Genomic DNA, 15,947 nt, shown 5'->3' with positions numbered 1-15,947 from the left:
AGAACATTTTAAAGGATGAGAGGTTAGAAAAACAAACCATCTCAAGCCTTCTTGATTTGATTGTCACCCCAACTAAAATCAAATAAAAATACATTTAATGCTTGTTTCCGATTCTCTATCAGGTGACATGTTCTTGCCATACCAAGATCATTTTTGTCAAGACTTGAGGACCGACAAGGTTGGGCAGCTGCATTCCCTTTTGTTCTCTTTTGTTGCACTTAAACACAACACAAAAACTACAGCCAATGGCCATCTGGCTGCCAAAATCCACATATGATCTGCTCCCTGCTTGAGAGGAAATAACAATTAATTAGTCTGTTTACACTCTAAAGAGCATCATGGAGAGATGAACAAAACAAACTAGCCAAACATTGCCACTCTGAATGTGATTAAACAGTCTTTTTGTGAACTTGATATACAAAAAGGAGACTATGTATGATAAAGAGCTGCGACTGGCATTGAGAAGTTTTGTTTTATTTGGCCTTGGTGTTGTCAGTCAGTGTTGTTTTTCTTGTGCAGGTAGAATTGGCAGGAGCAAATCGTAAACACTGCACTAAATGGACCACTGATGAGGGTCGACCAGAGTGAACTGTGAAAGTCCAAGAAGAATGTGAACCAATCAGAGCATGGTTAGAGCAGATGTTAAGAAATGTGTGGTGCAGGAAGCAGCCTGAGCCTCTGTAATGAGCAACAGGCCAACCTGCCAACGGTGAGAAACAGAAACTCACAGGTGAGTGCTGCAATTAAAACTCCCTTCCAGACAGGTCACTATAAGTCCTCTCTGGCTCAGATTCAGTCCAGATGTCAAACAATAACAGCAGAATGAGGTAACAGCAACATTTGCTGCTCTGAATACTTCTGTGTAAAGAAGACCCATGACTATGAGACTCATCACCCTCATCCCATTACCCAACCAAAATCAAACTGCCTAAAAATATCAAATGCAAACACAACACATATGTGCTCTTTCTTCAAGGGAGTACATCTTCAGATGTGGTATTTTTAAACATTTCTTGAGATTTCAATATCATTGTCAAACCTCAAGTTATCAAATCTCCATTTTATTTTAGTCCAGCCACTGTCCAATAGAGAAAACAGTATCAAACAAACAGATTAAGATGTTGGCTGTCGGTGTCTAAGTTTATTTTAACCAGTTATCAGAAAAAAAAGACTATGTGATGCTGTAATAGCAACATAATTATTTTACATTATGTCAGGGATTAAGGGAAGTGGGATTTGTGATTTGTAGGATGTGATTTGTTTTCGTTTGATAACAGACATTCATCTCAGGCATGTGATCCTGAGAGCACATTTAGCCACGACTCTGTGAACATCCTGCATGCTACACCCTCCTAGTGAAGCCCATTGCTGACAGGATGAAGAGGCAATTGGTGTACACTTTCCCCAGATCAAGAGTAGGGCTAGCATAGAGAAGGACAGTAGCAGTGCACATGGCATTTCAGATAGGTAGAAAACAGGGAAAAATCTGCAATGAAACAAAACGGCAAGAAGAAAATAAATGGATGAGAAATTGGATGAAAACAACCCTATTAAGGATGGATAATTGGTTGCAAAGTTTCTTTCAAGCTAAGGGCTAATGCTTGAAAATGGACTACAATAATGGCATGATTCAGCCAATCACACCCCTGATTAAACCAAGGGTGGGGCTGAATATGTTAATTTGAAATGACAAAAACATATTTTTTTTTTATCAACTGGTACAATAATGGTCATGCTTTTACTGTGAAGTTCTAAAGATGGCACAAATGGGCTAAGTACTACACCCATTTGAACTAAAATTGAATTGAAAATTGAACACATATGGGTGCATATGTGAGGACAAGATGGATATAAAGAGATTTCAGATTTCTTTAATCTCCATCAAACAAACCCACACATTTCAAGTGATCTGTATGCCCATGTTTGTGTTAAACCTCACATCAGTGAAGCTCACTCAACTGTGAATCCGGGTGGACCAGTACACAGTTGGCAACTAACTGCTCACTGCACATTTCACGAGCCTCCAAACGTCACTTGGGTCCTCTCCAACTGCACGAGCTCAGGCGCAGGCTGCTGCTACCATGCAGAACCAGCTAAATGAGGGATTCTTGTCACAGCCTGAGACAGAGGAAATTAATAAATAAGCATGTTTGCCTCCTTTGGGAGCAGAGGGCCTTTGTGGGCACAGCTAGTGAAGATTTTGGATGTAGATAGTGGGCCAGACTGAGGCTGACCTTTGAAGCACCAAGTCTTCAGCGGTTAAGAAGCCAAGCTCTGGGAGGGCATCAGGCAGCCGGTCAAAGGCTATGCTAACCTCGAGCTACATAATGAATACATAGAACTATCAATTAACTACATTAATGGTTAATGATTATTAAAAGTAGGTTGTAGTCCAGATTATACACTGGCTGAGACTAGTTGATTGAAAATGACTAGCCCACATTTCTCTGAGGGAATACCACAGTTGGTTCCGCTTCGCCACCAGGTGTGTGCGGAGTGGTAATCAGGAGGTTTGGGAGAAATCCCGGTGGGCCACTACTATTCTGGCAGGATCACTGAGGGTTAAAGGATAACTGTGGGATTTTTGCACCTGTGCTTTATTTTCCCATGCTTTTGGGTGTAATATCAGCTATAACTACTAAACAGCTGCTGCAGTGCGATTAAAACTGGACTTTTGTCTGTGTCAAAGTATGTTCACTTAAGGTGCTTGTTTTTCACTGACAGGTACAGATTGTTATAAGTGTCTGACAACATTATGGATATGACTCATAGACCTTTTTGTTAAAGTGTAAGATCCTTGTTTACTTGTTCCGTTCAAAGCAACCAGAATCCATTGACAAATTTTTACCTTGCAGAACACTGGAGTTACTGGTCTACCGCTGCCTTGATCAGTTAGTTTTATAAATCTGTTTAGCGATCGCACTGTGTTAAATAAATAAGAGGAGGCACAGCAAACATCCTTGTAAAAAATAAACAAGGCTGTAGAGACCAGTTACATATTCAAGCTTTTTTCTAAATGTTTTTTAGTTTTAGTTAGTTTTCAAAAACTAACTAAAAGATATTATCTAAGAAACCCTGCCTAATTTGGTTATGTTTGGTCCCTGACAATAGCACGCCACCTCCTCTAACTACTCTACATGGTGTACATTGTTCAATTCCGAGGCTGAACATCAGTTGCACTCCACACCTGCTACCGGCTTGTTTATCCATTATTTAGGAATGGCATTGTCAAAAATATTTATGATTTTTAATTATCCATACAAAATAAATTATTTTTAAATACCATTAATATGAGCAATAAGACACTTAATGCAATGCTTTTAGAGCAGCTTAGAGGGTTTTAGGCACTCCAGGGTGAATGTCTCCTAGCTTTTAGTATGCTCTCTGGTGTCTTATTGCTCAATAAACCATTGTAGCTGCAATATATACTGTAGATTCACAAAATTAGACTTATTAATGGGTTCTATTAAACAGTCAAATAGCTTCCAGGCAAAAAGGTGAAATTTAACTATGGAATGCACAAACAATGAAATAAAACAAAATAAACATGTACTTTGAAATGGAAGGCATATTGTTGTGCAGGTTATGAAGTAAAACAAAGTAAAAAAGAATAATACTGCCGCTGTGTGCTGTTGTGGCAAACTCAATAGCCAAGAATCCTTTCATTCTGTGGCAGTGCTCACAATAGCCACTAGCAGCAGCTTGGCAGGGAATCAGTTCAGTGCTTCTTGTTCAAAGGTTTGAAGGGGGCGAGGGTATGAAGAAAGAAGAGGTAGTGGGAAGACGTAAATGGAGAGGCAATAGCAACCGAGAAGAAAGCAGGAGAGAATATAAGAGGGGGAGGGAAAGAAAAGATGAAAATAAAAACAGGGTTAATGAGGCCGTCTAGGACCACCAGAGACTTCTCATCCCATGTAAACCCCGGCCACATGAACGGGGGCTTTTGGCACAGCTGTGACCGAGTGAGAGGGACAGAATCTCCCAGGCACAGGAGCCTTCATGCATATCTCTTCCTCTCAGCAGCCTGACTCCTGAAAGTAGCAACATTCAAACAACCTTAGAGGAGACTAATCTGTCTGCCTTCTTTATTCTGCTCCCTTGATAGAAGGGCTGCAGTCTCTTCTAAAAGCATCTGCAAATTGTCAGGGAGAAATAACATACTGCTGTCTATTGAGAATGAATGGCCCACATTCCCGGTGCGTTATAGTCATTTAATTCTCCCCCTCAGCCCTCTCACCGTGGCTTTAACAGATTATACTTGGCAGAGGCTAGATGAAGGGCGGTGGCGGCTTGGTGCGTGCTTGCTCCGGAGAAACAAACACTTAAATGGATGCAGCTGACTGCATTCCTCAACAAAAATTATTTTCAAAACCCCTCTCCAAACAAACAGGAGAACTGGCGTGATAACCAGAAAATTGTTACACATAAAAGTGAGACTAGCTATAAAAATAGAGTTAAAACTACCGTTGCGGCTTGGCTGTCAGGTTGAGAACCCATACATGCAGAAATGCCATTTCCCCTTGCTCTTCCTTTGTCCCACTCTATTCTGAAATGGACACTGAGCATAATGAGCATATTATTAGGGACGATTTGTCTTCATTTTCCATTTTTCAGCAGCAGAGGGAAGGCATGACTTCCTGACAATGTCAGTGCAGGGAGGGGAGCCAGGTGGGTGGTAGAAAAAAAAGGAGGAAAGAGAACGAGCAGGCCACCGAGAGGAAACACAAGAAAAGGGATAGAAGAAAACAGAGGAAAACAACAAACTGTGTGACAGAGCAAGAAAGAGGTGAGGAAAGGAGGCAAAACATCCTCTGATAGATACTGACAGAAAACCACCAACAGCTACGATATCAAGGCGAGGCTGTCGGATGGCATTTGCCGAATGCTTGCAATTGAGCCTGATCATGTGATCACCCCATTTCCTTCTACTATGGCTCATCAAACACTTATGACAAATTATTGTGGTAGAGGTAAAGCTCCAGTGAAGTGTATGTGAGAGAAAGGGAGACAGTGAGAAGGGGGAATAGTGTGAGACAGAAAGACAGGAATGAGGGAGAAGAGGACATGAGAGGGAGAGGAGAACTAGGCTTGTGTCTCAGTCTGCTCAGTGGACAGTGACTGAAAACCCATTTGTGTCTGCTGGAGACATCATCAGTCATAGCAGCAGCATGTGTGTGGGGTGAGTAGTAGAACTAGACGATAAAATACTCTTAAAAGTTCTTCAAAAGTACAAAATAAGATAAAATAAAATTCCAAAATAACATTGATAAACTGTAATTTCTAAATGTAACTATTCTGCATTTGAGTTGAAGCTCAAAATAATTATCCAATCAGGCTGCAGCAACAGGGTGTAGTATATAGGTTCTATCCAGGAAGAAAAATAAAACTTTTTCTCACCACCCTCTTATAAGACCCTGAAAATGCACAGGAAAACGAGTAACTTGTTAAAAGGCTCAAATGACCCCAAAAGAAATTCACACAACTTATGTGATTTAAACATTATTAGAATTTCTGAGGTCAAATGAAGAGCAATTTGATATTTTTTGCAGATAATCTGTGCCAATAAGGATGGGAAACACAACACACCTCTTCTACTACCTCAAAAAGGTACCATCCCACTGAGCAGATGAAAAGTCAATTCAGTCACAGACTGTCAGTTTGCAGCTCCAAGGTGCTAGTATTAGCAGTCGCATGAGACCGAACACCGGCTATAAGAAAGGTAAATACAGATGCATGTTCCAATGTGCAATGGCCAATTTATGTACATTGCTTTCAGAAAGTATTCAGACCCGTTCCCTTTTTTGCATACTATTGTGTTGATTTCAAATGGATGGAATTGACATTTTTGCCCATGACTCTATGCTCAATAACCCATAATGACAAAGTGAAAAGATGTTTTTAGACATTTTTAAAAAAAGCATTCAGACCCCATTCTTTATAGAAACCTCACTGGCAGCAATTACAGCTTTGAGTCTTCTTAGGTAAGTCTCTACAAGCATTTCACACCTGGATTTGAGCAGTTTATCCTATTCTTCCTAGCAGATCCTCTAAAGCCCCGTCAAAAATTGGATGGGAAGCGCCTGTGAACTGCCATCTCCTTCACAGATGTTCTATGGGGTTTCAGTCTGGGCTTTGATTGGACCACTCACGGACAGTCAGAGACTTATCCAGAAGCCACTCCAACGTTGTCTTGGCTGTAAGCTTATGGTCACTATTGTGCTGAAAGGCGAATTGCCGCCGCAGCCTGGGGTCTTGTGCCCTCTGGAGCAGGTTTTCCTTTAAGGACATCTCTATATTTGGCTGCATTTATCCTTCCCTCAGTTCTGACCAGTCTGCCTGGCCTTGCTGCTGAGTGACTCCAGTGTCATGCATTGTGAATTGTGGGACCTTATATACACAGACGTGTGCCTTTTCTATTTCAATTTGCCACAGATGGACTCATTTCAAGTTCATGACACATCTCAGGGATAAGTGAAGAAAAGATGATGCACCTGCCCACAATTTGCAGTGCAATTGACTTGTTGGGACTAAAATGTTAAACCACAATGGTATTAAAATTATTGTTTTAAACAATTACACGCCTTCTGATTTATGTGGGATTCACCATAAAAGGTGAATATATCCCTTGAACTACAAATTTAGCAAATTTATTAAATGTATATTTAGATAACCGCTAACAGATTAAGAAGAAAATAAAGATATTGTGATAATATTTTTACCCAGCCTCGTTGTGTATAGCACATGGTAAAATAACAGTGGCGGATGTGACCCTAAATGCTGATAACACTACAAGAAATGCATGCACAGTCAATGGTAAAAATGCAATCGGGTGAAGATGGTGATATTTAACGGAGACCAAACAAAAGGCACACGCACTGCACATGTGGCGCCTACATGCAAACGCAATGCACAGAGGACGATGGAAAACCGATGTAACAACAATCCAAAATGTTCACCTTGAACGTCATCATCAACCAGGGCATCTGAGGATATCCCCAGGCAGCATGAATTCAAGCAGAAAACAGTCCATTAACCTTGTAATAATACATAATATAGTGATTGGCTGAATAAGTGCTTCCTTCACCTTTTAGAGGAAAAACAAATATGTTCTTAAAATGTGAGATGAACCCGTGCTTTCACCAGTTTTAAATGACTACTCATTTTTTTCTCCACTTGAAAAATGCCTTTATTCTATTCTAAATGTGAAAAAAAGGTGTGATTTTTTTTTTACAATCGTTATGCCATGTAATATCTGTGGTTTGCATTATCTGTCAAAGCTACATTCTTATCTACAGGAGGTACCTTAAATTGTGGGAGCTGAGAATGAATAGGGAGGCTGGTCTCTTCCTGTTACTATGGGGAAAAATTGGTTGGCTCTAGATTTGAACAAGAGACTTGTTTAGCTATAAAAACATCAGCCATTGCTTGTTTTTGGGCCTTTCTCCTAAAAGCATGACAAATAAGCTAGTTTGGGCAGACAGGTTCTCCAATAATTATCTTCTTAATCTCCCACACACCCACACACCCACACACACACACACACACACATACACAACACACACACACACACACACACACACACACACACACACACACACACACACACACACACACACACACAATTATAGTGCTACCCTATTTTTTCTATTGTGAAAAAGAACGTTATAGCCTGGATAATGCACTCATTAAAGTAATGGATTTGGAAAGAACTCCGTTATGTGTTGTGGAAATGTTTTCTCCTACCGTCTTTTTTTATTTCTCCACACAGGTACACATCATCATGTATATTGTTAAATTGCTTCTCACTTATCTAACCTGCAAAATAAAACGGTCTGAATAAACAGCACATTTACTTAACATCAAATTTACTAAACATTAAATTAATGAGCAACATAACAGCAGTTGAAAATCTTACTTCTGCTGACTTCCATTAGTTTAACTTCTCACTTTTTCTACAGTGATGGGAAAGTGTACTCAATGTGTGTCAGTGCACCCTTGTAATCACTGATGGGTGTTGTTAGAGGTGTAACAAATTTAAGCTTTCTATCCAAAAGGACAGTGAAACACTGCTTTTCAGAGTGGTGTTGGGTGACTCTTGAACCTAACAGTACACAAGCTAACAAAGCTTCAGACTTGATTGAAAATGACATTGTCAGTGTTAGTAATGTCAGTGTCACCTAAACTATATTAGGACTACTAGATTTGGTTTCCTAGTCTATAAACTAACTATGATTAGCAGTCTGTTATACTCTTTGAGCTAATATCTTCTTGCAGGAACTATGTTTTGGCTACCCTCCAGCACAACCACTGACCTCACAGTCACTGTTTCCTTTCAGATTCAGTATGCTGAGCAGAGAGCCAACAAAAAATGTATCACTGTCCAAATACTTACAGCCTGCAGTACCAATCTGCTACTCAAGGAGAAATAATGAAAAGCAGTTATGTGACAGCCTACAAAATAGATTTGCTCAAGTTTTACAAAATACCCATTAAGAGTGTTACTTCATTCTATAACTAATGGGAAGGTAAAACCAAGAGGAAAACACCATGTACCATGTACTCTTTACCTCTCTGATTTGACAGAAGGTATTTTACTATTGCTATTGCCCTTACACTTTTTTAGAAGATAAAACTGCAGCAAAAATAAAAAGGCATTTGAAAACAGTTACTGTTATGACAGTCTAAGTGAGTTTGAACAGGCTGCTGAGCTGATACACTCTAAATAGCGTGTGTGTGTGTTTGCATTTGTGCACCTGTGAGGCTGTCAGGTCGCGTCATCCTCTCGTAAATGTCGTAACTCTGGGGTCCGTAGGGGTCCGTGTTGTGGAGCATGGAGCGGGGTAAAGTGGAGCTGTAGTGCTGGGGCACGGCGGTCATACTAGCCCTGACTGGAGATGATGAGTGAGTAGGCTGCTTAGTTAGTGGAGGGTTAATGTTGTCAACCATTGTCAGAGGTGAGCCCATGCGGCCCGATGAGGACCCTGCAGACGCCTGATAGGGTGAGGTGGTACGGCTAGCGCTGCCCGACCGCGAGTTTGTGGAACCCATGCGTCGCAGTGCAGCGGGGGAGTTTTTCTGGGTTGAGTAGGGTGAGCCGCTGCCACCACCGGTGGTACTGGTGCGCTGGGCAGAGGGCAAGGTTGTAGAGAAGATGCTGGAGAGGGGTTTGGGTTCAGTTACAATGGGTGAGCCATAGGCACTGCCAGCTGAGGTACGCAGGGAGCCGCGGGAGGGGGACATACTGCTGGCATATGCTGGCGAGTGAGAGCGAGAAGGCACTGAGCTTACCCTCCGCATAGCACGGCCAGGCACTGCTGTCGTGACTGCTGGAGCCTGCAAGTGAGGGAAAAAAAAAATGGCTTCATGCATTTGTTTCTACAGTCCTTAAGGAGCTATAAAAATCATTAACAATTATGTACTCTCTTTCTAACTAATGACATGCTAAATAGCACAGCATTAAATAAACCAATTCATTACAGGGCATGACTTTTCTCTAGGCCATATTCATTTTCACTGTTCCTCTCCCCTCTATAGGGTACAACAGTGCCATTTGGTTTCTCAGTGGTCTCTGTGTACAGCGCTGTATGAGGCATGATTATGTTGTTTGCTCAGTGCACCGTGTACCTTCTGTGCCTTTAAGCTTTACATTGTTACCTTCACGGAAAAGATGCCAATTGAATTCTGGTGTTTCTCTTTTGTTGTCATTAATTAAAAGCTCACAGTAAGTTCTGAATTAAATTTAATGAGCGCTTGAACATTGTGAGCAATCTTTAATTAAAAACAATAAGAATGTATAAAATACATAGACTACCGGTCAAAAGTTTTAGAACAGCCGGTTTTTCCGGTTTGGTACAAAGGTAAGCAGTAAAGTGCCCAAGGCAAAAAAACAAGACTAGGTCAAAATGTCTCTGGCTGGACCGTGTGTGAAAACTGGTATGGAACTGCTGTAAACAACTGACGTCATTGTGTCGTATTTGCATACTACTGAGTGTCAGCCAGTTTCAGTCCTTTTATCTATTTGCTTCTCTCCTACTCTCAGTGCTCACAAATATGTTACACATATATTCTAATACAGCCGAAGTTTTACTGTTTCTTTTGTCAGACAACGGTGAGTATGAAATAGTGACTGAAATGTGGCCCATTAAGACGTCATTTCCAAGCCATTTCCAAGCTGCTGCTCTGCTGCTGCTAAAATCCTACACATACCTACCTACACATACGGAGGGGTGACAAATGAAAGGAAAAACCTGAAAAATGAGTAGAGAAAAAGATGACAATGCCCCCATCCATAGGGCACGAGGGGTCACTGAATGGTTTGATGTGAATGATATGCTATGCAGTCACCAGATCTCAACCCAATTGAACACTTATGGGAGATTTTGAACTAACATGTTAGACAGCGCTCTCCAGAGTATAATTCTTTAAACTAACATTTTGTGCTTGACAACAACAATATGTTCTATGTGCAGTAGCTGACAGTACCTGGGCTGAAGCCTGGCCCTCAGCCCTGGCATTTCTCATCAGGGTGCCAGTGCCAGCACCAGGGAAGGAGTGCTGCATCCTCAGCTCAGCCTTGCCCAGGTTTTGGCTGCTGAGATAGCCACTGCTGGCATCCTGGTAGCCACTGTCTGAGTACGAGTTCATCTGGGTTGAGCTACGCGAATTTCCTGCGGACCCTGAGAGAGAGTGACAGAAAAAGACAGACAAAAATGAAACAGAGAGAAAGAAAAAGAGAAAGAGAGGAGAGTGAAAGGTTAGAGGTACAGGAGAGACAGACACATCATAAAAGGTTTCATAATAGACATGACCTTTACCTACATGGCATTATTGGCACTGTAGGGGGATAACTGTTCTATCACCCTGTGATTCAGTGTACCATGGTACATTATCGGCCTTTCATCGGCTGTGATGAGGGATCAGATGTTATCAGTGGCACTCAAAGTATCAAGTATCAGTTCGGGCAAGACAAAAACAGACTTTATGTATTATCCAAAGATAAGTCAAGAAACAGTCTGCAGTTGAATGAATTGCCATATAAATGTAGTCGGATAATGCTGAGGTGAGAAAACAAAGATGTGGTTTGGAGAAAAAAAAGCAGTGCAGAAGATGGAAAGAAGGCAATAACAGACCCTCACTTTCATGGAGGGAGGACTGCTCCGGGGAGTACAGAGACACCTGCTCTGACTCAGTCCTGATGCGGTAGCTGGGCGACTGGGAGCTGTCAGTCACCCGAGACTTTGTGTCCCCTGTGGCGGACGCATCTGGGAAGACACAGCAGAGCAGGGGAGTCAGACAGAGGAAGAGCTTTGAGTCTGAAACAATTACAAAGTTTTGGCTTTGGGATGGAAAGATTATTATAGTCATTAAATCAGTAAACAATTTTTGGAGTTGAGAGGAAACAATAACAGCCAATAATTTCTGCAACATTAGTCTCACGCCTGTGTACATTTGGAGTCATTCAATTTTAATGCCATACTTATTTTGGAAAGCAAAATTGGGTAGCATGTCACTTCAACTGTGTTTACAGCCGTGCTCCAAATAGTTTAACTGCTCCAACATTTCCCCACACCCCCCTCTCTTCATGCATGGCAACAACCAGTATGACAAACAGGAACTGGAATTAGCTCTCTAATGTCCCTGTGCAAAACGTTTTCCCCATAATCACAATCTAGTTAAAGCGTGACTACTGTCAATGGGTTACTCTGCAATCACTAGAACAATAGGCAGCAAGCGGAGGGGAACAGGGAGGCAAACATTGGCAGCCAGGGTCTGTCAAATCCTGCTCAGTCAGCTGGTGTGTGAATGAGAGCTGAATTCCATGAAGGAGCCGCCTTGTTGCCCAAGCTGACCTGTTGAATAAATCTGTTGACACATATCGGCCTAGTGTGTTTGACAACCTGGCATCATGGACTCTCACCCCTGGACATCCAAGAGTGTTTACCCATTTACAAATAGGATTGACACAAGCCGAGTTCAAGCGGGTCTTAAGTCAAATTGTCAGAATACACATTTAGTATAGCCTGGTGTGAGAAGGTCAACCTCCTGCTTTTTCTCAGCACGAGTACCAGGACTTGAGCCAGTGCAGTCCGTATCAAGCGTCCTCAATATTTGCAGGACACCTTGCTGATCGAATTTCAATAGTGCTGCTATTTTCAATTCAATACAAAACCCTGTTTAAAATAACAACCATATAAATTTAAGGTTTAGTTTCTAATTAGTCTGACTTTCTCGCTTGCCCACTGATTGTCTTGTGTGCTGTCCTTCTTTGTCTTCCTCTCTTTGCACTAAAAAAATAACCCCACCCCTAGTTACATTTAGGGAGCAAAATGGCAAAAGATTAATGTGCCATGTAAGTGCGAGACGTACAGAGAGAGAATTCATGTGAAAAATCATATTTGAATTAATTAAAATTTCATGTGGGTGATAAAAAGGACTTGTTAAAGTATTTACAGTAAAACAACAAGATGGTTCTATGAGAACAAAGGGCATTTATATGTTCTTAGAAGGTAATGTAAGTAATGACACAACTGAACAAGCCTTTTGTCTACTTCCATTCTGGCAGTGACTGTGTCTGGCACATAGTGTGTCGCTTTAGACCACAGGGTTTTTATACTGAGCCTTGACCCCGTTTGATAAATGAGATGCCAAAAAGCCAGAACAGAGGAGGAAAAGGAAGAGAGGGAGAGACAGCAAGCGGACAAAGAGAGCGAGAGAGAACCCTTTTTCACATACTGAAGATCAAGCTTTACTGACTTCAAATATCCATGTATGGCGGGAGCTTTTGGCATTCACATTTAATTTCCCATACGTAACAACTCCATGTCGTCTGTTCACACAACATTAGCACTCTGGATAGATGAGTTTTTTTCTCCAAGACACTTAAGAAGAAGAGAGCTGTCAGTTCTCCCACAGGATGCCTTGGTGATAAATTACAAAAACACAAAATGCTGTTGTAAATTCATATAAAATTTTTTTTTTTTTTTTTTTTGTCTGTTTAAAATGTATTAGATAAAACTATTGAATACTCTGCCCAGTTTGCACAGGCCAGCAGTACCCATACAGACAACCAGCTCATATGTGTCTCATCTCAAGTTCCAATTTCCGTCACCTTATTTTGTGGGGTTTTACTGGAATTAAAGACTTTCTAGGTTTGTGTCCCCAGTTAATTGATGTGTTGGAAAATGCAGAAACTGGATTTTCAAACCATTCCGCTATAAATAAAATACAGTGACATTCTGATATCACATATGGGAGAGCAGCTAAGCTAGGCATACGTTTATAAATATGGATCCTAAGACCCATATTGACACTGATGAGGTTGAAAATACATATCCCTAAGCATATAAAGGATCACAGCTTTATAATTTGGACCCTGCGTTCTAGGGGCTGGGAACAAGAAAGCGTATGGAGAAATAATGCTCATTGATGACAAGTGTCAAGTGACAAGTGACAAGTATTGTCATAAAATGTGCTAATAGATATCAGGCAGTAGAAAACTAGTAGTGATCACCTACTTTGTCTATGAATTTCTGCTCATCTATTAACTTTTTAAAGCATAAGTTCCACAAAACCAAATACAATTTCATTAATTCAACCCACAAAATTGCTCTTTCTGAGACTCTTGTCTTGCAGATCATTTGAATAAAAGGGTTATTACAAAATCATCGCTAGGTCTTGAATAGGCAGATGACCACAGTTGTTTTTATTAAAATGACATTGGGTCCCTTCTGAACATGATGCTGACATGTTGAGCTGCCAACATATTGATGGAATATCTGTCTGAAAAAAGCAGCAGCAGCGAAACAAAAAAAAAGACAGGAGAGATGAACAGAAACAGGAAGAAAGCTTTCATTTTGGGAGGTTTGTCCTCTATTCTCAGTGGTCATGAGGTGTGATTGCATTGACATTTCCTGGGGCTAAAAGGCTTGTTTCCACAGTAACACTTCTATCCCAAACTCTCAGACAGCAGCTCATGAGGCCAATAAGCCTCACAGACAAAAACATGGCCCATTATGCTCTGTGCCACACATTTAGACTTTAATTCATTTAGATTGGAAAAACTACATTACCACATCTGACTATCATTTATCATCTACAGTACAATGAGAAATCAATACAAAGCAAAACAGTGATTGTGATTAGTCCCAGACTCTGTTCCAACATTAATGAAATGCATTCAGCAAGGAAATGGGGAGCAGGCGGCAAATGAGAAAAACGTGTAGTATTAATATTCCCTGTGCATATGTACGACTATAACCCCCCATAGGCTCTTCTGATGAGATCGACAATAAAAGATTAATGGCCACTGCAGAAATTTGCTAAGTTCCACTATGTAATTAATAAGCCATGAAATACATTAGTATATTCAATTCATTATCTGTTCCCTCCTGAAGATCCTTCAAGGATGTGGACTAAACAAACAGGAACCAAAGGGGTCTGTGAGAAATCCTTCCGCTCTGTGTCACTGATGGTGTTGTGTGAGTGGGCAGAAATAGCTTAGATAAATATTAAAACAAGAATACGCCTTAGGCTGCCCATTACTGTAAGTGTGGTTGAAAAGGCTCATGTTAGCAATGATTACTGTGAAAATGTGAAACATGCCTGTTCTGCACCACACATACACACAGAAACACACTCCTCACTGCAAATATTAAATGAGAATTGAAAAGCACTTAGCAAAACAGTTCGCCGTACTGATGAAACATGGGAGCATTTTATCACTGTGATACCGAGCAGGATTGTCTAGTCCACTGAAAATCAATGCATGCCTTCCAAAGTAAAACAAGGATATGCAAGCAGGTACTTATACTGACCACTGAGTAGAGGTCTTAATAGGTCCAAAAGGGATTAACCAGGGTCAAACAGAAACAGAAAGTAACAAATCAATGAATACTTTGTGAATGTGTAAACTAGACTCATGCACAGGATGAAGAGCCTTGGGTTGCCTCAAACCTGTGGCTATGAATTTTAGTAACAAAGGGATCCTCAGCACCAAGTGTGACAGAGAGAGTAGGTTGGCTTGTGACCCATTACGTTACAGTAAAACTCTATGGAATGAACTGTAATTTGTTGTTCCACATTAATCATTTTAGACATACTGCAGCGCTGCATAACTCAGGTTGTTTCAGGTCTAGGTACAGGGTGAGGTGGGTGGTATGTTCGCCTGAATTCTAGCAATGAGTGATTATAGGGGACACCAAATATGCTCGGTATGCATATGGGAAAAATCAAGAAAAAAAATAAATAGAGTTGTTGTTGTCGTTGTTGTTATGAAGAGTGATAGCTATCCAATTTAGTTGACATACCTGCAGTTCTCCAAGGCAGGGACTTCTCAGACGAGCTGTGTGGGGGGAAAACAGGAGATGAAAAAGTGAATACATGCACTACAAACTAGAAACACCACAGTGAATGACATGAGTGAAATCATCTGGAAGAGACACCTTGGGGCTTCATGTACTCTTTCCTTAGGCCTTTCACAACAGGGTCAGAGATGGTAATCACTGTGTTTGAAATAAAACTGCCTGAGGTTCAGATTATACTGCCTAAGTGGAGATTAATATTTACAACGCAGATGTAAAGTCCATTTCTGTCATTTCTGTTTATCAAGACTTAACGGTGCCTTTGGTGACAGAGAGAGTTTTTCACTGTTTTGCACCTGCAGCTTTAATTAACATGCTAAGTCTAAATGTGCAAAAGGCTAGGGGATGGAATACAATCTGATGGGAGCTGATAGTGAACACAGACAAGTGGGGCAAGCTCCTAGAATAAATCGGAAGTGATCATACAGTACATTCACATGCACTCAGCGCTCCGACATCCTGACATAACCCTGACATGCATGCCTGTGTACATCCAAGCACAGAGAGAATCTGAGGGAGATACTCAGTCTCCAGAGAATAATGTGGGAGAATAATAGACCAGTCAGAGAGTGCTCCCAGTTTGTGATA

General features: G+C 41.0%; 1 protein-coding gene across 4 annotated transcripts in view; it reads right to left on the bottom strand.

The window, feature by feature from the left end:
• pkp4 (plakophilin 4) overlaps positions 1 to 15,947 on the bottom strand; it is a 77,480-nt gene that overhangs the window by 23,231 nt on the left and 38,302 nt on the right. For 3 of the 4 annotated variants that reach the window (XM_022741356.1, XM_022741357.1, XM_022741359.1), the window contains 5 exons: positions 15,306 to 15,340; positions 11,136 to 11,261; positions 10,483 to 10,676; positions 8,754 to 9,333; positions 6,957 to 6,983 (listed from right to left, as the gene is read on the bottom strand). In XM_022741356.1, coding sequence (XP_022597077.1) covers positions 6,957 to 6,983; positions 8,754 to 9,333; positions 10,483 to 10,676; positions 11,136 to 11,261; positions 15,306 to 15,340 — 962 coding nt within the window. The remainder of the gene's footprint in view (positions 1 to 6,956; positions 6,984 to 8,753; positions 9,334 to 10,482; positions 10,677 to 11,135; positions 11,262 to 15,305; positions 15,341 to 15,947) is intronic. The other variant, XM_022741358.1, reaches the window with a different exon arrangement.

Source organism: Seriola dumerili, unplaced genomic scaffold, assembly GCF_002260705.1.
Source record: "Seriola dumerili isolate Sdu_G_001 unplaced genomic scaffold, Sdu_1.0 BDQW01000052.1, whole genome shotgun sequence".
In the NCBI taxonomy this organism is placed as follows: Eukaryota; Metazoa; Chordata; class Actinopteri; order Carangiformes; family Carangidae; genus Seriola; species Seriola dumerili.
The sequence above is the reverse complement of the archived record's forward strand: the minus strand, read 5'-3'. Positions and strand labels throughout refer to the sequence as shown.